We start from the raw sequence: 25,047 nt of genomic DNA on the forward strand, positions 1-25,047 counted from the left end.
ATAGAAACATAACATACAATGTTTATCACTAATAGTTCTGTACTTTACATTTACCGATTTGTTACCATTTACTCATATTTAGTGCATAGACATCCTTTACATTTTTTTATAAGGAAGCAAATAATATATGGACATTATAAGTGAAATTGATTTTAATAGTATTTATTTACATGCTAGGTTATATATATATTTATTTAGGGCAAGAGGTGTTCAATGACAGTAACGTCACAGAGTAAATTCTTAAGAAGAAGGGAACAGAATTTTCCTTTGCCATTTAGCGTTATTTCTATTCATTTAATAGAAAATCGACTTCATAGAGAAAAAACGCAACATCACATTAAATTCTGTAGCACTTGCACCCCTTCTCTGCAGCACTGAGAGGAATAGATGTAAAGAAATACTGCCTGCTACATGCTCCACCTTGCAAAATGCTTTACTCGCAGTTTGATATACGTCCTGTAGAACTGTGGCCTTATGGTGAAGCACACATCTACATTTCGGTACCAGAATTGCCAAACATTCTTTACTTAAAGTGATTTATTAATAATTAAAGCATTAAAATACATTTAAACCATACAAGTGACAAAAACAGTATGAAAATATTTGTTGCAACTGAACACTCTAATGTAAAGATCTTTATAAAATTAGTATTTCTAAATGTAATAGGATAAAAAATTATCATGTAAAATTATTATTTCTGGGAAATCTAAGTGCAAAGGAAGAAAATGGTAGAGGACTTTTCATTTCATACTATGCTAAGAATTCATTCCTTAACTGTCATTGAACACCTTCCATTCTGTATATAGGTAGGTAAAATGAAAAGCTTTTAATATTTTAAAATTCCTAATTGGATGTGTAAATTACGTTCATTATATTTTTATAGTCGTAATTATGCAGATTACAGCAATTTGTAATTACTTAAATTAGTACAGAATGATTTTTTCCTCCTGCTTACAGGTGGTGGTGTGCATTATCGAATCCCCCCTCCAACCAGTGGGGGTATAAATGAACCTCAGGAATGTCCATACTGTCGCCGCACCTTCTCGTGTTATTACTCCCTTAAACGCCACTTCCAGGATAAGCATGAACGGTCAGACACACTTTATGTGTGTGAGTTCTGCAGCCGCCGCTATCGGACCAAGAATAGTTTGACCACTCACAAAAGTCTTCAGCATCGAGGCTCCAGTGGAATGCTCAAGAGGCTGCTCAAGAACTCAGCCATACAGAATGTCCTAGGACAGCAACCTCCTCAGAACCAGTGAACCACGTAGCAGCTATTCTTGTGTGTTAGCATCATTCATGTTGCTCAATCACATGGCTATCAACTTCCATGATTACCAGAAATCTTTATTGCAGCTATAAGTCTGAATATTTCTATAACCACTGCTCTGTGTGATGAAGCATAATGTAGGCTCTCCAGTGTATAATATAAACTTCAGGGACAAAGTTCAACCATTCTCATTTTCTCTGCTATATATTCTACACCCAAGATCCTTCCAAATATTTTGCCATATAGTATTCCACATGCATTTCCTTGCATCATGAGATCGAACATATGATCACTATCATAATTCTGTCACAGATTTCCAGTAATCTTATTCATTAAATGTTAAACAGTGAGAACCTTTTCTTGTTCTTAAAATGTACGGTGAACTGCTTTCTTGTGAGAAAATGATCATACCAATATAATTAATAAAAATATGTTATTATTGACAATAATTTTACATTACTTGGAAAGGATTGAATGAAAAATATGATTCTTTCAGAATAGCCTAATTAAGTAGTTTGTTTTAGTATCATTGGTATAGTATAAAGAATTTTAGAAGTTAGAATGCAGATATTTTGAAACAAAGGATTGGGTGAAGAATACCAGTTTATTTTTATTGGTTCTTCATTGTTTATTATTTTTTATTTCATTGGTGGATACTTTAATTTTCATAATTAACCCAGCTATTCTGTGTAGGAGTAAAGCATCAAAACTAGATCACTTGGTTGTCGTAGATAATGCTCATGGTAAACCATGGGAGGGTGGTGGTTTTCTGTTACATCAGGCTAATAGAGTTATGGTGAAATCCTGTTGGAGAAACGGGAGTACCTCACTGAAACCTAATCCAAACATTATCTTCATTAACTACCGAGATTTGAACGTAAGTCTCTAGCATACAAAGGCTTAACTCCAGCTGTTTTGCTGATGGTACATTGGTCTTTCGCTATACCAACATGAAAACCGAGTGAGCGAATGAAAAGATCATTAAAGGCTGAGTAAAAACATCCTCAGTACAAGAACGAGGGGATTTAAAATAGCGTATCATTTGTGATAATTTTCGTAACTCAAAATTTGTTTTACCGCTACAACAACATAAAAACAAATATCCATTTAATTTTGTCTCTGTCTTGTCACGCTTACATCTTCATTACCTGTATTGAGTTAGAAGTATACAGTTATCAGGAATTATTGTACAATATGTGGTTTATATAACAACACATAATTATTTAACAGTATAATCTGTCTTGTCCGGCAACTGTGAGACAGAAAGCTAGTGTTGGGTAACCGATTTTGCTGGTTAATTGGAAAATAGTTATATAGATTATTTAGAGACAGTGGTATACTCTTGCAGAGGTTCTGCCATCTTGCAACTGCTGCTTTCTTGTTTCGCTTGTGCCACATTGATAATACTGTTGTCTAGCAGTGATACCTTCAGGCACCTCATTAAAAAAATCTAGGTTGCTACTTCAGTTTGTACCTTATTGGCTCTTGAGTGCTGGATGTGGGGGATCTCACTATATTAACTGATACCACTAAACAAGAAATTTTAACTTTTTATCTTGCTTGGAAACATGTTGTTGTCATCCAAGGCTCCCTTCAGGCACCTCATTAAAAAAACCTAGGTTGCTACTTCAGTTTGTAATTTACTGGCTCTTGGGTGCCTGATATGAGGAATTACACTATATTAATATTTACACTACTGATACCACTAAACAAATTTTAACTTTTTATCTTGCTTGGAAACATGTTGTTCAATGCTCAGCTATTTTAGCAGTGAAGCCATCAGCTGTCTTGCAGTCGAATATTTTTCGTAGATATTAGGAGTGTTTGGAAGAGACTTACAGTTAACTAGATAATTTCTGTCCATCGTTTCAGCTTTTCCACAAAGAACACAATTTGGTGACGGAATAATACCAATCTTACCAGCGAGTTGGCTTAGATGGTAGTGTCTGAGACTCATATTCGGGAAGTCCTAGGTTCAAACCCCATGGCCAGCCAATCTGACAGGGTTTTTCATGGTTGGAAATTTACATACCATGATTCATTACCACCTCAATCACCAATATCATAAATATTAAACAAAATCTAAAAATCAGTTATATGGACACACAGACCATACCTGTGGAGTAACGGTCAGCGTGTCTGGCCACGAAACCAGGTGGCCCGGGTTCGAATCCTGGTCGGGGCAAGTTACCTGGTTGAGGTTTTTTCCAGGGTTTTCCCTCAACCCAATACGAGCAAATGCTGGTAACTTTCGATGCTGGACCCCGGACTCATTTCACCGGCATTATCACCTTCATTTCATTCAGACGCTAAATAACCTAGATGTTGATACAGCGTCATAAAATAACCGAATAAAATAAAATAAAAAAAAAATACAACACACAATAGAAACAGGAACTCAACAATAGTAACTATGGCCTCCAGTATCCCACAGACCCTAAAAATGCGCTATGACCACAGATGTTAAGCATGTATAAATAAACTTAACAAAAGTAAGAAAAAAGCCAATCTTATGCAGATGTTTTGCCAATCAGGAGACAAAAGACTGCTACAGCAGAATTCCTTGGATGATCTGGTATGAGGTTGGGGTTGAGTAGAACGATCTTTAGATGATTCCTTTACTGTATCTATAAACCTTTGTCTGTACAGTGAATGTATATCTGATTTTACAGAAATGAAAGGTTGAGTTGTAATATGGTGTTGTAGTTGGGAACATACTTTCTTAGCAAGTTAATCTGCTGTTGCCTTCAATTCCACAGTGAACTGGAATTCATTGTAAAACTATTTTCTTATTACGATTATGGAGCTGTTTAATCATGTAACTACATTGATATGCTTTGGATGTTTAAGATGAATCATTATTGACTATTGCCTAGATAGCAGCTTTGGAATCAGTAAAAATAACAATTCTGGCGAATGTTTTAGTTTTTTTAACTAAGTTGTTAAGAATAGTATAAATGGCTTCCATCTCTCCATCAAAGTTTGTGGTGCCTTTCCCAACTGCTTTGTAAAATGAAAAAAGGTTACACATGCCTCCTGTTCCTGCACCATCATGACAGTCCAGTAAAGAACCATCAGTATAAATATGAAGCCAGGTTTCAGAAGAATAATTGTTTCTAGTGCTAATTGTTTCACTTCCGTTACATCAGCGATGTCAGACAGGGACTAAACGGAGCGGAGCGCTCCACTAGACTGGTTGCGTGCTCTGGTGTTTCCACAGACATAAGCAAGTTCAAGCTCCGATCTAGCTCCACAACCGGTATTGGAGCTTACAACTCTGACACTACTGAGTTACATGAAAGTCTCCTTTCTTAAATTCTTCCATAATACTGATTTCAGAGTTAATATTAACGAATTCTAATGGATTCCTTTTTATTTGAAGCTTTTCATTGGGAAAGTTGAGGTGGTTTTTTAAGTTTTTGTACTTTGGAATGAACTCTTTTTGTGTAATTAATTTTTGTGGTAAAGCATTGTATTTTCTCCACTAGTTTCTATTGAGTAATCTGTTTAATTTTTCATATTGGATTACTGCTTGGTCTTCAATATCTTGTATCAGAGGTCTCTAATGAGTGAGGAGTCTCATTGCATCAGTAGGTGTAGTCAGAAACATAAGTAGCTGATTTTTATTTATTCTTGTGCCCTGAATCCAAATTTGAATTCCAAAATACCCCATCACTTACCATTTTCCGGGAAAATCTGTTTGTAATTTTCTAAAATAACACTTTTTATTTCTTCATATTTTTCACTTTCAGAAGAAAATTTTGTCTCACTGAGCACAGTAAGTGGTCTACAGTAAAACCCCGATAAGATGCTGTTCAAGGGACCGGGTGTAAAATGCGTATTAACCGGGACTGGGTGTAAAACGCGTATTAACTGGGACCAGGTGTAAAACGCATATTAACCGGGACTGCGTATTAGGCGGGTATACTAATTTTGACTTATATACAGTATCTATTAGCATTTTTCTTTATTGAAATACACGATTCATGAAAGGTAATACAGCATTACTCCATTATGTAATTACTGTACTGTACGTCAAAGACATTTACAATATGTATTGTACTTAATTCTTTCGAAAAAAAAAGTCATTTATAGTTGTTTGCCGTGTGCGTGTTCTCCAAGTCCTCAAGTTTACCACACTTCAGTTTCTGTGATTACATCCTCCCTACGTCGCAGCTGTAGTGATTGAGTCGCGATGTTTTATTATCGTTCTTAATATCGATGTTGGGATTCCTAATGAATCAGAGAGTTGTTTCTGAGTAAGAGTACTGTTCTCATCATACTTCCGTAACATTTCCAATTTTTCCCACACAGAAAGGGCTTTTCATTTAACACTCATTGTAATCATATTCACAGACACTTCAGTACACTAAAGGACAACAAACTGCCCAGCAAAAATTTCCAGAATTTTATTATGGCCGAGTGAGGAATGTTGTTTGAGAGAGAGGGTTAGCAAGAGGGTGAGGTATTGTAACTGTATGTAGGCTTTAACTACGCAGATAAGGAGTCGAATAAGAGAACGTAACAAGAGGGTGGGGTATACTAAGGTATAAAGTATGAAGGTTTAAATGCGCAGGTAAAGGGTCGAATACCAATACTTTTCAGGTTAATGGCACCAGTGAGTTCAATGACCAAGGTGTTTCATTGCTGTTACAGTACATTGCTGAAAATTACATCGAAAATATTCCACAAAATCAGCATATTATGCGGGACTTGAGCGCAACAAACGGGGTATTTTATAAATGCGTTATATATGAAATGTGCAGGACCGGACAAAAAAAAGCGTAATAAGCGGGCGTGTCTTATCGAGGTTTTACTGTATTTGAATTGCAAAAGGAAATGCAGAACACAAATATGTTACAGAAGTTCAGTCACTAAAATTAATTGCATGCATATAATTGCAAAAAACTTACAATTGTATTAAAATTTTAAAATGATTTTCTGAAATAGTTTTTCATTTGTAACTGGACCCTGAACTTCTACCAAGAAAGAAACAATAGCCAGCAAGAATGCTGAGTAATCATTTTGCCAACCTTTCAATTTGAGATGAATCCTGGTGGAAAAAAATCGTAATGAGAGTACAGAAAATGAATTTTGAGGGACATACTGCAGCCTATTACCTCAAATATTGTTTGCATATTTTCTTCCACTAGCTTGATATAGTTATCTGCTTTAAAATTTTCAAGGAAAGTTGATCACACAGTGATCAGGTTCAGTGATTTTTTTCTTCGAACGAAATGTGCTGCCCATGACTGCAGATTTGAGGGTCAGTGAAAATGCCCTCTTAATTTTCAACTTAGGAAGCTTTTTTCTCAAATATTGATTTCCACTGTCTTTCTTGTCCAGTGCTGTAATAAACCTCCTTCAAGTTGTTTCTTGTTTAGTCAACTGTCCAAAGACAGGTCTGAATCTCACAAGTGATACCAAGGAGGCACTACTTATGAGACAACTAGGCCAGGAGATAATGGGGTAGGATGGCCAGTTCCTTTTCCCCTCCATTACATACATTGCCAACTAGCTAAATATTACACTAGTCAGACTTCAGATGAATACAAACAGTTGTTCTTCCTCTGACATATATCGTCAAGTGAGATGTACTGCCTGATAATACATGTATATATCAGCCAGAACCTCAATCAGAGGATAACCTTCAAGTGTACTTCACAATTGTTTCTTCCGGCACTAAAGGCCACTCTTTGATTTTGTAATGATTTCTTACCCAGCTGTTTCACCTACATTAAAAACAAGAAAACATGTTGTATCGTGGCTGCATTCCAGTTAGAAGTCCAGTTGAATATCATGTCTCTGTTTTTTTTTTTTTTTTTACATAGATACAGAATAAGCCATTAGTACTGAGGGATAAATTTTTCCATTGTGTACAGTTTTTAGTTTTGACTTACAGGAGTTTATGAAGAGATGCCTATCTAACTGAGACATAAGTCCATTTCCATTTACATCACTACAGTAAACATGTTCACCATTTTAGAAAAAATATTACATCATATGATGATGCTTGCGATAGGTTGATACTTTTAATACATGATTATAGCTGCCATACTTGTAATCCAGAACCTCATAAGTCAGCTTGGTTTTTTGTAAGATTTAGGTCTCTTTTGAGATTGTTTAATTGTGTGAAATTAAGTAGGGCTTTTTGGAGTATTGAAACTGACAATCTGAGGAAATTCCAGTCTTAGTGGAAGAGATCTGCAATCCCTTATTTGCTACCTATTTTTGAAGTGGCTTGGGAATCAGAAGAGAATTACAGTCAACTCTGGATATAGTGAACTCGGTTATAGTGAACATTCAGCTATAGTGAACCTAAATCGTTGGTCCCGACCCGCATACATTAAAAAGTACATTAATATTTCTGTTTATAGTGGACCCTCACTTTGGTTATAGTGAACCTTGTATCCTGACAAATTCTTATTTGAAGTCAACCTTCTTGTATAAAATTGAAAGAATGTGTTGAGAACAACATTCTAAGGTTCTTACCCCTCTAGTCAAAGGACAAAGATAGGATTAGTGATTCCTAGACAATGAGCTGTGAGTTACTGTAAATCCAGGCAACACGTGACGACCTTGCCTCACTCCACCGTCGAAGGGTTTGACATTCTGTTCTCAGGCACTCTACTCTACTGTTATTTATAATTCTCCACTGGCAAAGAGTTGTCTTTTGTTCTCAGAAACATTTCCATTATGATGGATAGTATCGAAACAACGGAAAATGAAATTACCTTCTTTTATTAAAAGGGGACAGACATTATGTCCAGAGCATAAATGAAGGTAAGATTTTGGTGGCTTTCAAACTCCATCAAACCTCTCCCTGTTTCCATTAAGTGACCCTGGAAATTCCAAGGCTGAGTACACAGTAACACCATAACAGCATTTGTCATTTCTATGTGGAAGCGTAAAGTGTTTTCTTTGGAAGATAAGGTGAATATTATAAGTGACATTGAACATTGTCTTTCGCAAGCGGACTTGAGCCAACAGCAAAGTTTAAGTAGATCAACTGCGAGTAACAGAATTCACTATACAGTGTAATCCATTCCACAAAAATTAAATATTTTATTTTCTTGTTCACAATTTCATTCATTTCCGTCATTTAAGGTTAGGGGAGAGACACTTCGGATATAGTGAACGAAATATGCAAGTCCGCAGAGGTTCACTATATCCATAGTTGACTGTACTATGCTTAACAGATATTGAAGGAAAATCTGAATTGAAGATGGATTTTTTTTACGCATAAAGCTAGAAATTCGCGTTAAACAGAAATAGCAGTCCAAGACATGGTTCTTCTGTTTTTTTTTTTTTTTTCATAGTATCATAACAGCAAATGGCATTGAAAGATGGGTACGAAAACATCAAAATCATATTGCGGAAACATAAAAATCATATTGTTTTGAGTTGGAACAAATTTTACGTTTATTTATCCGTACAGTTGTATAGCAATTGAGAAAAATGTCAGCGTTAAAGGAAGATAAATCTTCAGTGGACATAATGTCATTGTTTTAGTGAAACTCTTGTTAAAAGAGTTTAAAGGACTCTGGCTTATTAATCTTGAAGAATGTATCAACATATAGTTGCTAAAGCATGCTAATAGGTGCTCCTTATGCATTACTAATGAATTCGTGAATAAACATAATCTTGTGCATTGCAAGTCCAAAGTAACAGAAAGAAAAAGACTTAGTAAACATATTCTAGGAAGTAAGAAGGAAAATGTTGCTGTTGTTATTATTCTCCATTGGCACTGGGGAGTAGTTGATCTACATCATTTTCTTCCTGGTTTCCCAGTATCATGCAGGCAGTTGTCACAATTCAGGCTCTTGCATTGACTTAAGCCACCGTTTCTCAAACTACTGTCCGCGGACCACCTGTGGTCCTCGAGGTCTGTTATTGTGGTCCATCAAAAAAGGCAGGAGAAAAAATAATATTCAAACGAATTGCGTATTACTCTACAGCTGGAAATGATACATGGCAATCGCCTTTTACTTTTTCTCTCAGTACTGATATTTTATGACATTTATTACCCTATCCGTCCACTGATGTCCCACTTTACTCCCAGCAACAAAAGTGGAATTTAAAGCACTATGAACGTGTTGTTTCTTGCCATCTTTTCCCTGCTTATCTGGCGCTGCCCCTGTAACCCAGCCAGGGACCACCCAAATTCATAAGAGGACCGATCCTTTTCATGTATTTATGACTTTCTTAATAGTTTTGCAGACACCCAGCCTACACATTGAAATGGTCAGGTACAGTACGTCATACACCAATGATACAACTCTGAGGTCACAATTTGAAACATATTTTCCGAGTAATTATGACCAATTTTCATGGGTTCGTGATCACTTTCATTGCGATATTGAAACTAACAAACTTTCATTGAGTGAAAGAGAACAGTTAATTGAACTCTCGAATGACACCACACTTGAAATGAAATGCCAAGCGAAAGATACAGTGAATTTCTGGACTGCATCACAAGTGAAAGAGAATACAGTGAACTGTACAATGGTGCTTTAGGGATTATAATTCAGTTTGTTTCTACATATCTGTGTGAGAAAGGGTTTTCATCATTAACTGTAATAAAAACAAAGTTAAGCTACCGAAATCGACTCTATGTATGTAATGATCTCCAACTTAAGCTTACCAGCATACGTCCAAATATAGAACAACTGTGCAAGAATCGGCAGACTCATCCATCTCATTAATTATTCTTTTTTTTTTTTTTTTGTTAATAAGTTAAAGGTTATCCAAACTCTAATAGCCTTGAATTATTAAAGAAACAAAAATGAATTTTATTCTATTAACATTAGCTTAATTAGTTAATACTAATATAAAATTAATTTAATTTAATTAATTTTAATGAATTAATTTTATTTTAAAATGTAAGTATATTGATATTAAAGTATATTAAAAAATTATAAATTTGCTTTCGAAGGGAACAAGAGTAAGGTGGTCCGCAGAACTGTTCTGACTTAAAAAAGTGGTCCCCACTTCAGAAAAGTTTGAGAAACACTGACTTAAACCAATTCTATCATTGCTATACAATAGTAATAATAATATATATATATATATATTTGCACTTGTCAGTTACAAATAGGAAGACAGTATCTTTAAATACCGTAATTTTATTAGATAAAAATTTGAAGGAAGATATTCACAGAGGAAATATTTGTAGATTTGTTGACTTACGGATTTACTTTAACCTTTTAATATATCATGGCCTTGGCCTTGTTATAATGAAGAATTTGAATGTGCTCACCATTGTTACTATACTTCTTTTTGGATATTATACAAGATGACTATCATGATGCTGTTATTAATAATAGATACAGTATAATAATTTTTTTAAGGAGTTCTTTCTTTATGCCAAAAACAATTTGTTTTCATTTCCAAGACATTATCATTAAAATTTTTATGAAACAAGGATGAAAAGGTCTGTGGAAAATGTTGTTTCAAATGCAGTCATTTATGAATTGTATGAAAAACTAGATACAACCTAAAATTCACATTGGCAAATTTACATGTATAAGATTGTTACATCGTCGTCTGACAGTTTTATGAGTGAAGTTTATATGTAAGCAGCAATTTGGTTCACAATTGCAAACATCTATTATAGACTAGCATCCAGTATGAGAAATCTGAAGTTTGGGGGATGAGAAGGACACGAAAACATTTATTCCTACTCTCACCAAGATTCTGTTCACTTGATCAACTACCAAATATGTGAAATCTAAAATTTCATTACATTCTCTGAAACTGCTCTAAAACAATGTTGAAGAACTGTGCCAATCAAAATTCCAACTAGAATTTATAAAATTATGCTTAAAGTTAAAAGCATCATTTGCAGATGGTGGTTTGGATTTCTACGTTATTAAAAAATTCACCATCTTGTTTAAGGCATTAAATCTGTTCTGTCTTCACATTATGTTCGTTCAACACCATATTTTCTTGGGACATCTGACATCTGTTTTGCCTTCACGTTGATATAAACCCAATCAATACCACGAGTAGCCAGAACTTTGGAGAACAACAAATATGAAATATTATACATTTAAAATTTATTTTACAGAGCCTGTTTTTTTCTATGGAATTCGAAATGAGAACTAATGTGTATGAAGTAGCAAATTATTTTCAGTACAGTACTGTGTTTATTGTTATCTCAAATGTGAACTGTCATTTTATGATATTTTTCTCTCTTTTGTGGAATTTCGTTCATAAGAGTTTCTAGAAGAAACATTTATGGTTTCAGTTCTGTATGAAGTACTGGTATTATAGTTATTCATCATCAGTAAATTAATGTATACAGTATCTAACTGTACTTAATGCTAATGAATTAATCTTTCTATGCTAGTTTTCAGATGTTTAATATAAGTACGTATTTGTGTGTAATTATTTAGAAATTTTATTACATTTTTATTCATAGCTCAGGTATAAACTGACGTTTATAATCGTGTAAATCTATTAAATAAGACTGAATTCAGAAAAGCATGTTGTCTACTAGGGAAATACTGGTCCAGTTACGAAGACATTCATATAGTTATAATGAATCAGAATACAATACATTATATATATTACATACACACACACAATGTGCATAAATTATTGGGCGAATTTGTAAGGCCATACTTTCACCAATACTGAACAGAAATGCATGATATTATCACCATTTGAAAGAGGAATATTTGCATTTTCATACTGACTTTCAATGCATATTCGATGTACAAGAGTACTGGGAATGTTTTTCAATGTCACAATACTTACCACACTTTTTTTAAATAATTTCTATCACACAATACATTTCTCCATTCATCTATACAAGTCACTGAACGAACTCTACTATATCTCTTGTGGCAATTTTGCATACTCCTCATCCCATGCTGCCAGAAGCTCCTGCCCTTGAGCTTCATCTTCACCTCTGGGAAGAGTCCAAAGTCACATGGAGGAAAATCAGGGCTGTATGGAGGATGATCAAACACAATCAATCATGATTTTACAAGAAATTTTGATGTGAGGTTAGTTCTGTTAACAGGTGCGTTATCATGGTGTAGTAGTGAAGTATTGAGCTGTGACCTTGGGTTGAAGTTCTTGAGACCCTGAATTACACTTCACTGTTCCACTTAGCAGTCACAGTGCATTGTATTTCAAATACATTTCGCTCCACAATGCCTTGCAAAATGAAGAAAACCGCAATTAACTACTTCTTCACTGATCTGAACTTCTTCGCAAATGCTCATGCACTCTTATATTCAATTACACACACTTGGTTTTAGACCTTGGTTGAAACGTCATAATAGGCTAATAAAGTCACGTAACAATGCTCTTTATGTTCCGTGACGTCCCATTTTCAAATTGCTTCAGCATTTTTCAGTACCATTCCACGAAATATACTTTTTCTCTACAGGAACAGAATGTGATACTGCAAAGCTTCCTCACATTGAGATGATCATGCAAGATCGTCCAAACAAGTGGTGCAAGGATGTGAAAAATCTCCTCTGTCTGCTGGTATGTCAGTTGCCTATTCTGCTGGATCATTTTCCTCACAGTCTCGATGTTTCCCCCTAGTCACTGCTTCTTAGAGTCATCCAGAACGAGGGCTTTTTCAAGGTTAAAATTCTCTTTCTTAAACTCCCTATACCACTGGAATAGTGTTACCTGATGTGAACAGCCTTCATCCAGCACAGATGTCAAATCTGCGAGTGAAATTATGGCAAATAATTGCCCAGTATTCAATTTTCTACCACCCTAACATTTTTACAATGCATTCACTGCTCAGCAAGGAATGCAGGCAGTCACAACCTAATATCTCCCAGACTGGTTTCTAACCCCCCTTTTCATCCCTTATGTTGCCAGCTGTGTCTGGCCACCGATTTCCCTACATTGCAGAACTTTCCTAGTGCCCTTTGTACACATCACATGTGGCACAACATATGTCCAGATCATACTCTCATTCTTGCCAAACCCTCTCAAGCATATCTTGTGTAACTTTCCTCATGGCATTGTTAATGGGCCTTTGCAATTCCAGCAATGTTATTGAAAGTGGAGGAATGTAAACGAAACTCCACGGGAAGAAATCGCATACTATGAGGTCGGGTAACTAGGGTGACCGTGTGCAAAAGATGTTGCCTGCAGCTGCTGCACCATCATTTTTAGTGATAAAGTGACATTTCATTTCTCTGAAAAGATCAATAGGCACAATATGTGGATATGGGGAGCCTAGAATCCCTATGCTGTCATCCAGATGGAATATAACAACTCCAAAATGAATGTGTTCTGTGCTGTTTCCAGAAGATGCGTGTTTGACCTATTTTTCTTTATGGACAACAGCATCACGGGACAGATGATCTGCACATGCTGGAAAAGTGGTTAATACCAAAACTCGTGGATAAAGAGGGACAGAAGTGTTCATTTACCAATAGATGTTCCAGAGATTGTGCCTGTTGACCTTTCCAGATAAATGAAATGCCACTTCATTATTAAAAATTATCGTGCAGCAGTCACAGATGCCTTCTGCACATGGCCACCCTGGTCACTGGACCTCACTGTGTGCTTTCTTCGCGTGGGGTTTCGTCAAAGACAATGTCTACTTCCAACGAGACTGTCGGAGTTGCAAAGGCACATCATCACCGCCATCGGGAATATCACATAAGACATGCTCAACAAAGTTCGTGGACATCCACCATGTGACATGTGGGACATATATATCGAATGCATTTAAGGTTAGTATTAAATTGCAAATGTTCCTCTTTAAAATGGTGGTAATATCATGCATTTCTGTTCAGTATTGGTGAAAGTATGGTCTTACAGAATTGTCCAAAAATTACAAACCTGAACACACTTGTGTGACTGATGGATTTGTTTTCAGTAGAGTACTTATTGCTGTTGAGCCTACACTGAACAAGGCGTCCAATTATCTTGGTTTCAAAGACTCGAGGATTTTACTTCATTTGTACCTCGTACACATAGCAGTGGTTATGTCAAGATGGGAAACAGTTGAGAATATAATACAACTTCCATTGTTTCTAGAAAAGCCTTTAGGTTAAAAAAAATGTTAAAACAAGCTCTGATAATATTAAAATCACTGGCTGAAATACAAGACCTAGTATGTTGTCGTAGAAATTATAGACACAGTTACATCTTAAATGCTATAAATTGTATAGTAAAACAAGTTTGAGAAGTGTACCGAACCTATGATAATTACAATGATGAGAAAATGCTGAACAGTGATATGGTATGAATAAAATATGATGTGTGAACAAGTGATAAGGTAGGATGTAATGTAGAACTATATTTCCAATTACGTTGACTGCAGGGAATAACTAAGTAGGATTCTGCTCTTACTGACAGTTCAATGAATTTGCTACTTATTGACATGATTAAGTATTAGTTTTCTCTGCAAATGGTGCAGGAGAGAAGTGCTGCAATGATTTGACAGGGTTTAGACTGAGGCTGCATCAAGTGTTTATAATTATTGTTTTGTTGTGTTTTTGTTTAAATGAATGACTTGAGAGTCGTAACCAAAGACACATTTATTACCTGTTTTGGGTGAAATGTTAATAAATTTGATAAATATTAGACAGTACATTTCTCTGTTCGCCTTGACCTAAACCCAATATCATAGGAAGTAAGTATATGAAAGCAAAGACACTGTGTTGAAGAGTCACTTTCAAGTCAAGTGATGAGGCTATTGAAATAAGATGGGACAAATTATTTCATTTTGGGAACACTATAAACTTGTGTTTTCTAACAGTTAAGAAAACTCAAGTATTTTTCACTTCATATTCATTTACTAATATTATATTCGTTGTAATTTTTTTAACACATCAGTGCTTAATAGTACAACAAACATTAGATTTACCTCATTTCTTTTGTCTTATAAGTGATTGTCTTGTATGTACATACATGTTTACCGAAAATGGTTCCCAACCTGACAATGTTTCGCTTTTGATTGGTTAAATCGGGAAGAAAGTAGATTTAAGTTTGGAATGATGATGGTAAAGTTTTGAATATACTGAATGTCCTCTCTCACATTTTGGTCTTCAGTTCTTTTGGTGCAGCCATAAAGTCAATAGCCAACAATATGTTAATAAATGAAGCTTTGTCTTTGTGTCCATGATGTGGCAGTCATGGAAATGTTTTCAGATCGCAGGTTAATGTTCAGCACATATATTCAGGTTTAAAACACCTCAGATAACATTACACACAAAGTACAAAGTTGTATTATTTTAAATGTTGTTTACATATTTAAATACTATTATATGCATTATATTTTGCACCTGAAATTTCTTGGCATCTATGATAATGTGTAATTGAGACAAAACTGAAAGAGCTTGAGCCACATCAAAGAAGTAATAGACACTGAACCATTTCTTGCTTTTCTTCATACACCAAGACTTTTTGAGGTGCAATAGCATATATATTATTGTATGTCAAATAGATATAAGTAAAAAGAAAATAATTTCTTATGTATTCATAATCTATTCTCATATGTATGTCTCAAAACTATAAAATATAATGAGATAATCTGTGGTATGATTATGTCTCTTACATCGTTCTTCCCACAAGTTCGTTAATTCCAGTTTAATAAGATTGGAAATCTGTGAGTAAAATTTGTAATGTTTGTGAAGTTGAAGGATTGTCATCTTATATTGAGCGTAATGAGTAAAGCTAATTTGTTAAGTGTTTAGCAATTAGAGAGCTAGCATAGATTAGAAGTTTAACTTTGAAAAGTGAAAAGATTATCCATTCCAAATGTTCAGATGTTCTTGTGTTTGGTTCGGTAAGTGGTACATCATTAAGGTGTAGATAGTAACTTGAATGTTGAAACAACTTTTTTTCTTTGTTTTGTTTTTTGGCTTTTAACAGTCGTAAACTTCAAGGAAAGTACTTTTCGTAATGTTCATCTAATGTGTCAATGTTTTCAGATTGACCAACTTCTAGAAGAAGGCACCCATCACTGTTGTTTTACACTGTTGAAAATCGTCCTTTACACGTCAAAATTGTAGTAGAGACGTAGTTTTATTTCTCAGCCTTGCCGAACAAAAGTACAAAACAATCTTAGGGTTTCAGTACAATTTGATTGTCCCAGATATCTTAGACAGCAACATTCAACATAACAGACCACAAAGCAAATGTTTCAGGGTTCCAGATAACCCAATATTATCATGTGCCAAGGAAAAAAAAGTGTATATTTGAATATGTGTACTATTTAATGTTTTAAATTTAACATTTTTAGAGATGTATGTATTTAACTTTGAAAACTTTTTTCTCGTAAATAAGTAATGTATTGTGATGATACTTGCTACGAAAGATGGTAAATTCTTTTGAGTATGTGCAATTACGATGGAATTGGTGTTGTGATTTGAATGACTCTCAACCATTACGAAGTACATTACAGTATTTAAATAAGTAATTTTGAGGAATTTTGGTACAGAAATATGTGAGGATGGTAAGAATTTGTTTAATAATACCAGGTGACCTTTAAAGTATTTTAAACTAATCATATTGTAATAGGAGCCTGAAGGAGGATAGTTGAATGGAGATTGTTTTTGGACAAACTTCGTCCGTGATTTTATTGGTTTGCCAATTATAACTTAATATTACGTCATGGTACATTGATATTTGTAGTGAGAACTTATATATTTACATACAGCAGAAATTAAAAAAAGATGGCACAGAAAAGTATTGAAATTGTGCAAAAAAAAAAAAAGTAAGTTCACTATATAAGTATATGTTTCAAAAATTCAAAACCACATTTATTCACAAAAATTGCCGGGATTTAACATGAAATTCATCTTGTGTATATAAGGTTACTCTGAATATAATTATATCCTTCAACTTGCAGAAAAAAAATTAATATTAGCATCTTCGTTTCTTATATTTACGAACAGAATTTTGTCAGTAATATGTACCATTGCAACAGATAAGATGTGTATAATATTAAAAGAAAGCCTGAAACAATTCACACAGACATTGAATAGCCATATTATGGGGTAAACGATGAAGATGGGAAGTACAACTCCAATGTTTTCTTGACATCTATACTAGAAGGAAGATATGTGGTCAACACTGTGCTCCAACTGCATGTGAACTCCAGTACTTCTCTGGATGTTATATTGTGATAACAGACCTCTTCGTCTGAACTTGAACTAAACTCTTCCAGCCCATAGTTGGTCACTCTCCTGAGAGAGCTATTAAGAAGCACTTTTGAAGATAAACATATTCGAAAATACACTTGAACTATGATTACTAGTGATATGTGAGATGCAATAATACGAATCGTTCTCATTTTGACAATTTTTGCACCATTCTTTACACTTTCTCATTCCCATAACCCCTAAAAACACATTTTTGTAACGAGAAATAATGCGAATTCGTATAATAATGCAAAAAAAACCTAATTCGAATTTTTTAAAGAATTTCAGCAATCCTTGTTTTATTTGCGAAATCTTAACAATGATGTAATTTAACTAGTATTTTCATAACTTCCATTTTGTTTTTAGATGTTACATTTTGTACTGCCATTTTGTCAACAAATGAATACAACTGAAAGAGATAGTACTGTCTTACAATAATACATCTTGGCCAGAACCATGGCTGCTCTACCCAATCTTTGCATTCAAAGGGGATTCCTATTCGGTATGCTCTATTTGCATCTGCCGTGTTCAGTTCATTGCATTTGATCCCTCCTGTCATATATGTCACGAGGTTTTTCTTCTTCACTGATTCATCTAGTTATTTGACGTACAGCCATGCTGTTTGATCTTTGGCTCTTAGAGCTTTGCTGTTGGCTTAGGGTGATCAGATTCATATCGATAAAAAAGAGGACATAAAGCTTCAAAAAGGAGGACATTATTCGAAAAAGGAGGACAGAAAATATGTACTTAGATTTAGGCTTAGGCCTATATTATACTTTAAATTACGTCAATGTCTACTTTATTACAAAATATTTACAGGGTAGCTTAGTTGGTATAGCAGCTGGCTATGGACTGGAAGGTCCGGGGTTCGATCCCAGGTGGTGACAGGATTTTTTCTCGTTGCCAAACTTTCAGAACGGCCCCGAGGTTCATTCAGCCTCCTATAAAATTGAGTACCGGGTCTTTCCCGAGGGTAAAAGGTGGTCAGAGCGTGGTGCCGACCACACCAACTCATTCTAGTGCAGAGGTCATGGAAAGCATGGGGCTCACCTCCATGCCCCCCAAGTGCCTTCATGGCATGTTACGGGGATACCTTTACCTTTTTACAGATTTACGTTTATATTATACTCAAAAGTATGTTAATATCTATTTTATTAGAAAATAATTATGAAAAACTTAATAATAATAATTTTACAGTTAGCTATGTATGAAAGTCAAGGGAACTATAATTATTAAAGAGAACAGAAAATATCTATTTAGATTTACATTCGCACCTCGATTTCTCGATTTACTAGCTACCTCTGAGCATGACCATAACAAGGAATAGCAAAGAGAGGTATGATCATTGGCATCATTCCATCGATGCTGCTGCCACCTACAGGCAAATTACTTGAAAAAGGCGTCAAATCAGATAATTTCAAAATATCAGGCACACAAGTTACATGTCCGGACAAAAGAGGACGTCTGGTCACCCTATGTTGGCCTCCCTGGTTCCTGAAATGCGGGTGTTCTTCCTCAATCATTCTGCAGTTCTTCAGTTTTCTTGGTCTTTGCTGTTGTCTTCATCATGTTAGTTGTCTGCATATCCACTGTTTTTTCTTCTTCTCGAGTTTCTTCTCTTCCTCGTCCTTATTGTGCTCAGTGGTTTCCTCCTCTGCTTGTTGCTCGTCGTGTTGTTATTAGAACCACCTTCAGTGTTGTTGTTTGTTTCTGCTTATCTTTCTGAGCTTGAAAAAAGTTGCTGTCGTCTGTTTTGGTAGCCACTACTTTCTGAGTTGCACTGTTCTTCACATGTCACAGTACGCAAGTTTCACAGTATTTTGTACAGCACTGTACTGATCATCTTTTTTTTTTAGTAGTTATTTTACGACGCTATATCAACATTTTAGGTTATTTAGTATCTGAATGAGATGAAGGTGATAATGCCAGTGAAATGAGTCCAGGATCCAGCACCGATAGTTACAGTCCGCGTCACCGTTTTTGGCGTGTGTCCTAGATATTATAGTGCCCAGTTTGTGACCATGTTGCTAGTGCAGCTGAGAATGGTACCACTTCCTATACACGTAACATCAGTCATTTGCCAAACAGTTGTCAGACTGACTGCAGCAAATGTAAAACACTAGCACTTAACGTTCCCATTACTTACTTCACACGCCAAAAACGGTGATGCGGACTATACCCAGCATTTGTTCATATTGAGTTGAGGGAAAACCCCGGAAAAGCCTTCAACCAGGTAACTTGTCCCGACCAGGATTCGAACCCGGGCCACCTGGTTTCGCAGCCAGATGCGCTAACCATTACTCCACAGGTGTGGACATCATTCTTTTAACCTACCTTTACTGTGTGGGACTCAATGGAATAACTTCACTCAATTTTTATGAAATCCATTGATATAAAAATAAATAGGTATGATTGTGGTAGGTAGTAATCACTTGTCTTTTTTGTGTTCTATATGGTGTATTTTAATGACATATTATAAACTTTTAGGGTAGTAAAAAGGGTCATAAGCAGGAGAATGAGAACTCAAGCCTGGGAATATCTTGATTGCACCCTAACCTAACAAAAATAGTTTTCACGAAAATACCAGAACCCATGCATATTCAGGTGTCTGTAACACAAGAAAACTTCACTATAGATCACTCTTCAAAATTATCTATATTACATTAGTGATATCTGTCATTGGAGTACCATTAATATAATTTTGCAGATTAAAAAAAAAACTTTTCTGTCTGTTTTGGTTACATCAGAAAATTTAAACTGTTGAGTACATGTACTGACATACTAAACTTACTCGAACTTTATATTTGAAGTTACAAATTTCATATGTATTAAGTAATCGAATTTTACTAACCCTTTAATACTGGTAATCCCATAATAAATTGTTATTTTACCTAAATGTAAAAGGTATTTCTTGTTGATTTTTAATGTTTAAAAGACATATAAAATATGTGTTGTTATGCTACAATATTAGTACCAGTATACAAATATACATGGACGATTAATGTAAAAATACAATGTACCTGACAAACTGTTTGTTGTTTTTTGGCTTCTATTTTGCTTGTTACCTGGTACTTATTTTTGTGAACAAACATGAAAGTAATTGACTATGAAACATTTTCTGATTATGCTTTCATAGATTATTTTATGTGCAATTAAAAAAAATTAAATTGTTTGCTGAAATATTAATAAGTTCCAATTGGCAAACTGATAAAAATACCAACCTTTGTACTTATGTACTTTCACATCTTCATTCTACATTCTAAACTTGAATGGAATAATAGTTAAAGAGTCTGAATGATTGCATCTAAAGTGTGAAATTTTGAGATGTGCTTGCTGACTTAGGGTGACTGAAAAAAAAATATATATATATATATAGATATATATAAAAGATTGTGATATATATGCATGCTGCTCAAATTTTAACATATGGCATGCTGTTTGGTTATTGCCCTTTGCTGACCAATAAAAGTAGTCTCTTCCAGTGAGTCAGGACGCATAACTCACGAGGTAGCTCCAAAGCTGAAAGCTATTGTATCTTACAAAGAATATGCTGTCAGGTGATTTATTGTAGTTATCAGTATTCATAGTTTCACTTATTAGATTTACTAGAAAAATATCAAACTCAGGCCTTTCACTATTACGGGAGCTAATGTACAAATAAACAGTGTACTTTTTTTTAGTAAGTATGAAATTGTGAACTTCATTTCACTACCTGAAAATAGTGTTTAATGGATAATCAAATATACACTCAGTGTAGCTAAGTTTCTTTTCTTCTTCTTCGAAGTTACAATCAGATTTTCATGTAATATAATGTACATTTTTAGTCACACTAGGGAGAGGGAAGTACAAATATATAAACATGAAATCATTACTTTGAAAGGACACTGCAATACTTCCCATTTTCTTATGAGTTCAGAAGTGCATTATACAGCAGTACAGGTTTACACTAGTACTGTTTGCGATAATGTAAATCAATACACATTTTAAAATACAATTTTATTTCTGTTTCACTTAACATTTGTCTTCTACAGATTAGAATCTTTTTTTATTAATCAATTATTGTATAGTCTTTGACTTATAAAAGGGTACATATAATCTGAAACATTTTACTAGGAGGTATATTGAACAAATATAGTCAAAGAGATTGGACGATTAAAGTTTGAATAAATACAAGTATCTTACAAAAGTGAGACTGATGATATTTACCTTAATTATGTAATCTTATCACTGTGTCTGTGTAAGGTTAAAGTGGATAGAACGGTTATTTTCATCCAGGCTGAATGAGCATTCTCTTAACTGGACCGTACTTAACTAACAGTCAGTTTTGCAAATTCGTTTCGATACTTTTTTATTGTATAAAGTGGCTGTAACATTGAGACATTTATTCGACTACATTTCTTCGTATTGCTTGATTGAAGTGAAAAAGACACTATGCCTATGTTGACAAGCATTCATATTGGCGATTTCATAATCAGACATTGTATAGGTAGGATTGCAAGTGAGATTTAAATGTGCTGAATAATTTGTCTCATTACATATAGTGCAGTAAGTATTTTCAATCTTATTTGCAGTTAGGCAATACACTAAAGGAAATACAAAACCTCAAACAATTCCATGCACTGTGAAAAGCTGAAAGAATTGATTTCTTATGATGGACTTTATAATATGGTGGACCAAATAGATGTTGAGCTTTTTTACTCCATGGACTAATTGCATGTAGGACTTTAAATCTTGGACTATTTAGTTTATGGACATTTTCTTGTAGACCTTTTGTACTTGTGGACATTTTGTTATGGACATTATAACCTGGAAGCCTCCGAACTTCACATAACAGCATAGCCCTCCATTTAGTTTATGTTCCAATATTTGTATTACAATGCAAGTAACTCCAAAGCCTGAGTCACAGTATGATGTTTGGATTTTTATGAATAACTTTGAAACTAATATTAATCGGACACATGTTCATATGACATTTTATGCTCAAATGACCTATAAAACTGATTCCTAAAGCACGAATCATTAGTCGTGAATCATCCTGTATATTATATGTTGCGTTACAAAATAACAGAATATGAAATCAATCAATTCTCGAGAAGATGCTGTACATTGATTAACATCAATTTGATAATAATAACTTAAATACTCGTGTCATTGTAGCCCTCAGTCACGTAACATCTTGGTATGTTGATTGTCGTTTTCCACCCATAATAATTGAATTCACTGATGTGGTGTCTGCTTATCTGCATGAACATCTTGCTACTGATCGTCCTGAAGACATTGTGAATATTTCCTGTAAAATCTTCAGCTGAGTTGATCCGAATCCCACCAAGCTTCTCCTTCGTGTAGGACACATCATCAGGTCTGGAAAGGCCCACCTCGTCCAATCCACACTGAAAACAGACTGCCCAGCCATTCTCGAATCGGAGTTCAATATTGTTGGGGTCTTCCACTACGTCTTGCATACAGAACCACTTGAGAAAATTTTCTTCTCGAGTATATGCAGGTTAGCCTCACTTGGAAATGGTTTATTGAAACGATGTAAAAATTGTTCTCTGATTTCTTCATCCATTTTGCCAGTTCGTTCTTTTCAGGAATCCATATAACAACTAGATATAGGATTGCCAGATTTTGAGATGGGGAAATAAGGAACACCTTTCATCCACATGCGGTTTCTTAGAAAAAACATTGAGTGTATAAGAAGAGAATTTCATTCATACTTTTCTGCCCAAATGCAGGTATTTCACTGCAAACCCAGCAATCTGCAATCTTTCCTATTTTTTGCCTTCCTCTTGGTCTCCGCATGTGATCCCTATATCTTAATGTCGTCTATCATCTATCTGATATTTTCTTTTGCCCCGAACTTTTCTACCTTTCATCATTTCTACCAGTGCATCCTTCAGTAGGCAGTTTGTTTTCAATCAGTGACCCAACCAATGTATTACATATTAATTAATACATTTAATCTTATTATGATTTATGCATTGTATATTGTAATTATTTATTACATCATATAATTATATTGTGAACTACTCTTTCATGTTATATATTCCTATATTTAATATGTATTTCCCACTTGAATATGCCATATTTATTTATTTACTAGCCGTACCCGTGCGCTTCGCTGCACTTGTTATAAATAAATATCATTGGCTTAAAGTAGTAGTAGTAGTAGGTTATTCTTACGATGCTTTATCAACATCTAGGTTATTTAGCGTCTGAATGAGATGAAGGTGATAATGCCGGTGAAATGAGTCCGCGGTCCAACACCGAAAGTTACCCAGCATTTGCTCATATTGGTTGAGGGAAAACCCCGGAAAAAATCTCAACCAAGTAACTTGCCCCAACCAGGAATCGAACCCGGGCCACCTGGTTTCGTGGCCAGACGCGCTAGCCGTTACTCCACAAGTGTGGACTCATTGGCTTAAATCTGTTATATTTCCAAATACAGCTTTGTTATGGTTAGTGAATAATTAATTTATTATCAATTATAAATCGTTTGCTCGTGAATGACTTTCAAAATTGTATTTAGAACTATGAATGCAACTGTTATTACCATGCATTAGATTCTGGAGTTGTTCAATTAATTCTACTTTTAAGCTTGGTATTATGTTAGGCCTATCAGCGTCTGAAATAGAATATATTTGTAAGAACTGAAGGTCGTTACTCTCAGCTGGAAGAAGGCTTTGTCACCAAACAATACCATTTGAAATAAGGTGTTGTACTGCCTTATATTATTTATTTACTTATATAACAAAATCTTCTTGTAAAATTCACTACAGTTTTCATCATTCTTGAATTATACAAGAAGTTCATTTTTTTTATAACTTTTACAGTAGACCTATTCTATTCTTTTCATCCTTCCATTTTGTAGCTGTTACTGAAAATAATCGCCGTAAATGGGGAAAAGCGTAGCAAGAACTTTAATACACATAATTTAATCTATAATACACACCAATTTTTCTGGTACTGTATGTATTAGACTGTGGTACTGTCATACATACCCTAGTATTACGCTGCCACCAACCACACTGCAAATGTGACGTAATTACCGGTACTGTATGTGGGATTTGGAATTTGAAAATGGAACATTTGGCGTACAGTTCAAGACTCGCACCGTAAGTAGAATAAAAAGAGCTAAAACCGTAATGTTCCGGGTAAAACCATACATCTGGCAACCCTAACTAGATATCCTTTTTGGCTTACAAAACAAAGAAATCACCAACATAACTTAACCTAATCAACACATAATTCACAATGACAATACATGCTAGCATAAAGCATTGGAGGCAAGCCAAGTTAAATGACGTGACAGTAATGACCAGACAAACACACATTTGACTGAACTCTATTAAAAACGAGAGGAACTCTTACGACATTAGGCATTTGAAGAGCTCTGAAGCCTTCAGTGAGATTTTCACTTGCAATAAATATCTTATTGCAGCATAAATACTACAGTATATGATCATGTCTTTTGGCCCATTCTGTTTATGCTGGTGTGGAGTGTGGGAGGAGAATTCTTGTTAAGGCACTACTGAAATTTCTAAAATCCACAATATTTGAGCTAGAGATTGAAATTTTTACTGAATCTGCATATCAATATCATAATCACACATTGTAAGTTTCAGTCGTTTCTCATAAATACTT

At 34.8% G+C, this 25,047-nt stretch overlaps 1 protein-coding gene across 3 annotated transcripts in view; it reads left to right on the forward strand.

The window, feature by feature from the left end:
* The window catches only part of br (broad-complex core protein), a 263,269-nt gene that overhangs the window by 210,403 nt on the left and 27,819 nt on the right, over positions 1–25,047 (forward strand). The window contains exon 6 of one of the 3 annotated variants that reach the window (XM_069843011.1): positions 958–9,989. The exons of 1 other annotated variant lie outside the window; for it this stretch is intronic. In XM_069843011.1, coding sequence (XP_069699112.1) covers positions 958–1,262 — 305 coding nt within the window. In that variant the 3' untranslated portion in view covers positions 1,263–9,989. Of the gene's footprint in view, positions 1–957; positions 9,990–25,047 lie in introns of those variants that run through there. One more of the 3 variants, XM_069843018.1, reaches the window with a different exon arrangement.

Source organism: Periplaneta americana, chromosome 13 (genome assembly GCF_040183065.1).
Source record: "Periplaneta americana isolate PAMFEO1 chromosome 13, P.americana_PAMFEO1_priV1, whole genome shotgun sequence".
Taxonomy (NCBI): domain Eukaryota; kingdom Metazoa; phylum Arthropoda; class Insecta; order Blattodea; family Blattidae; genus Periplaneta; species Periplaneta americana.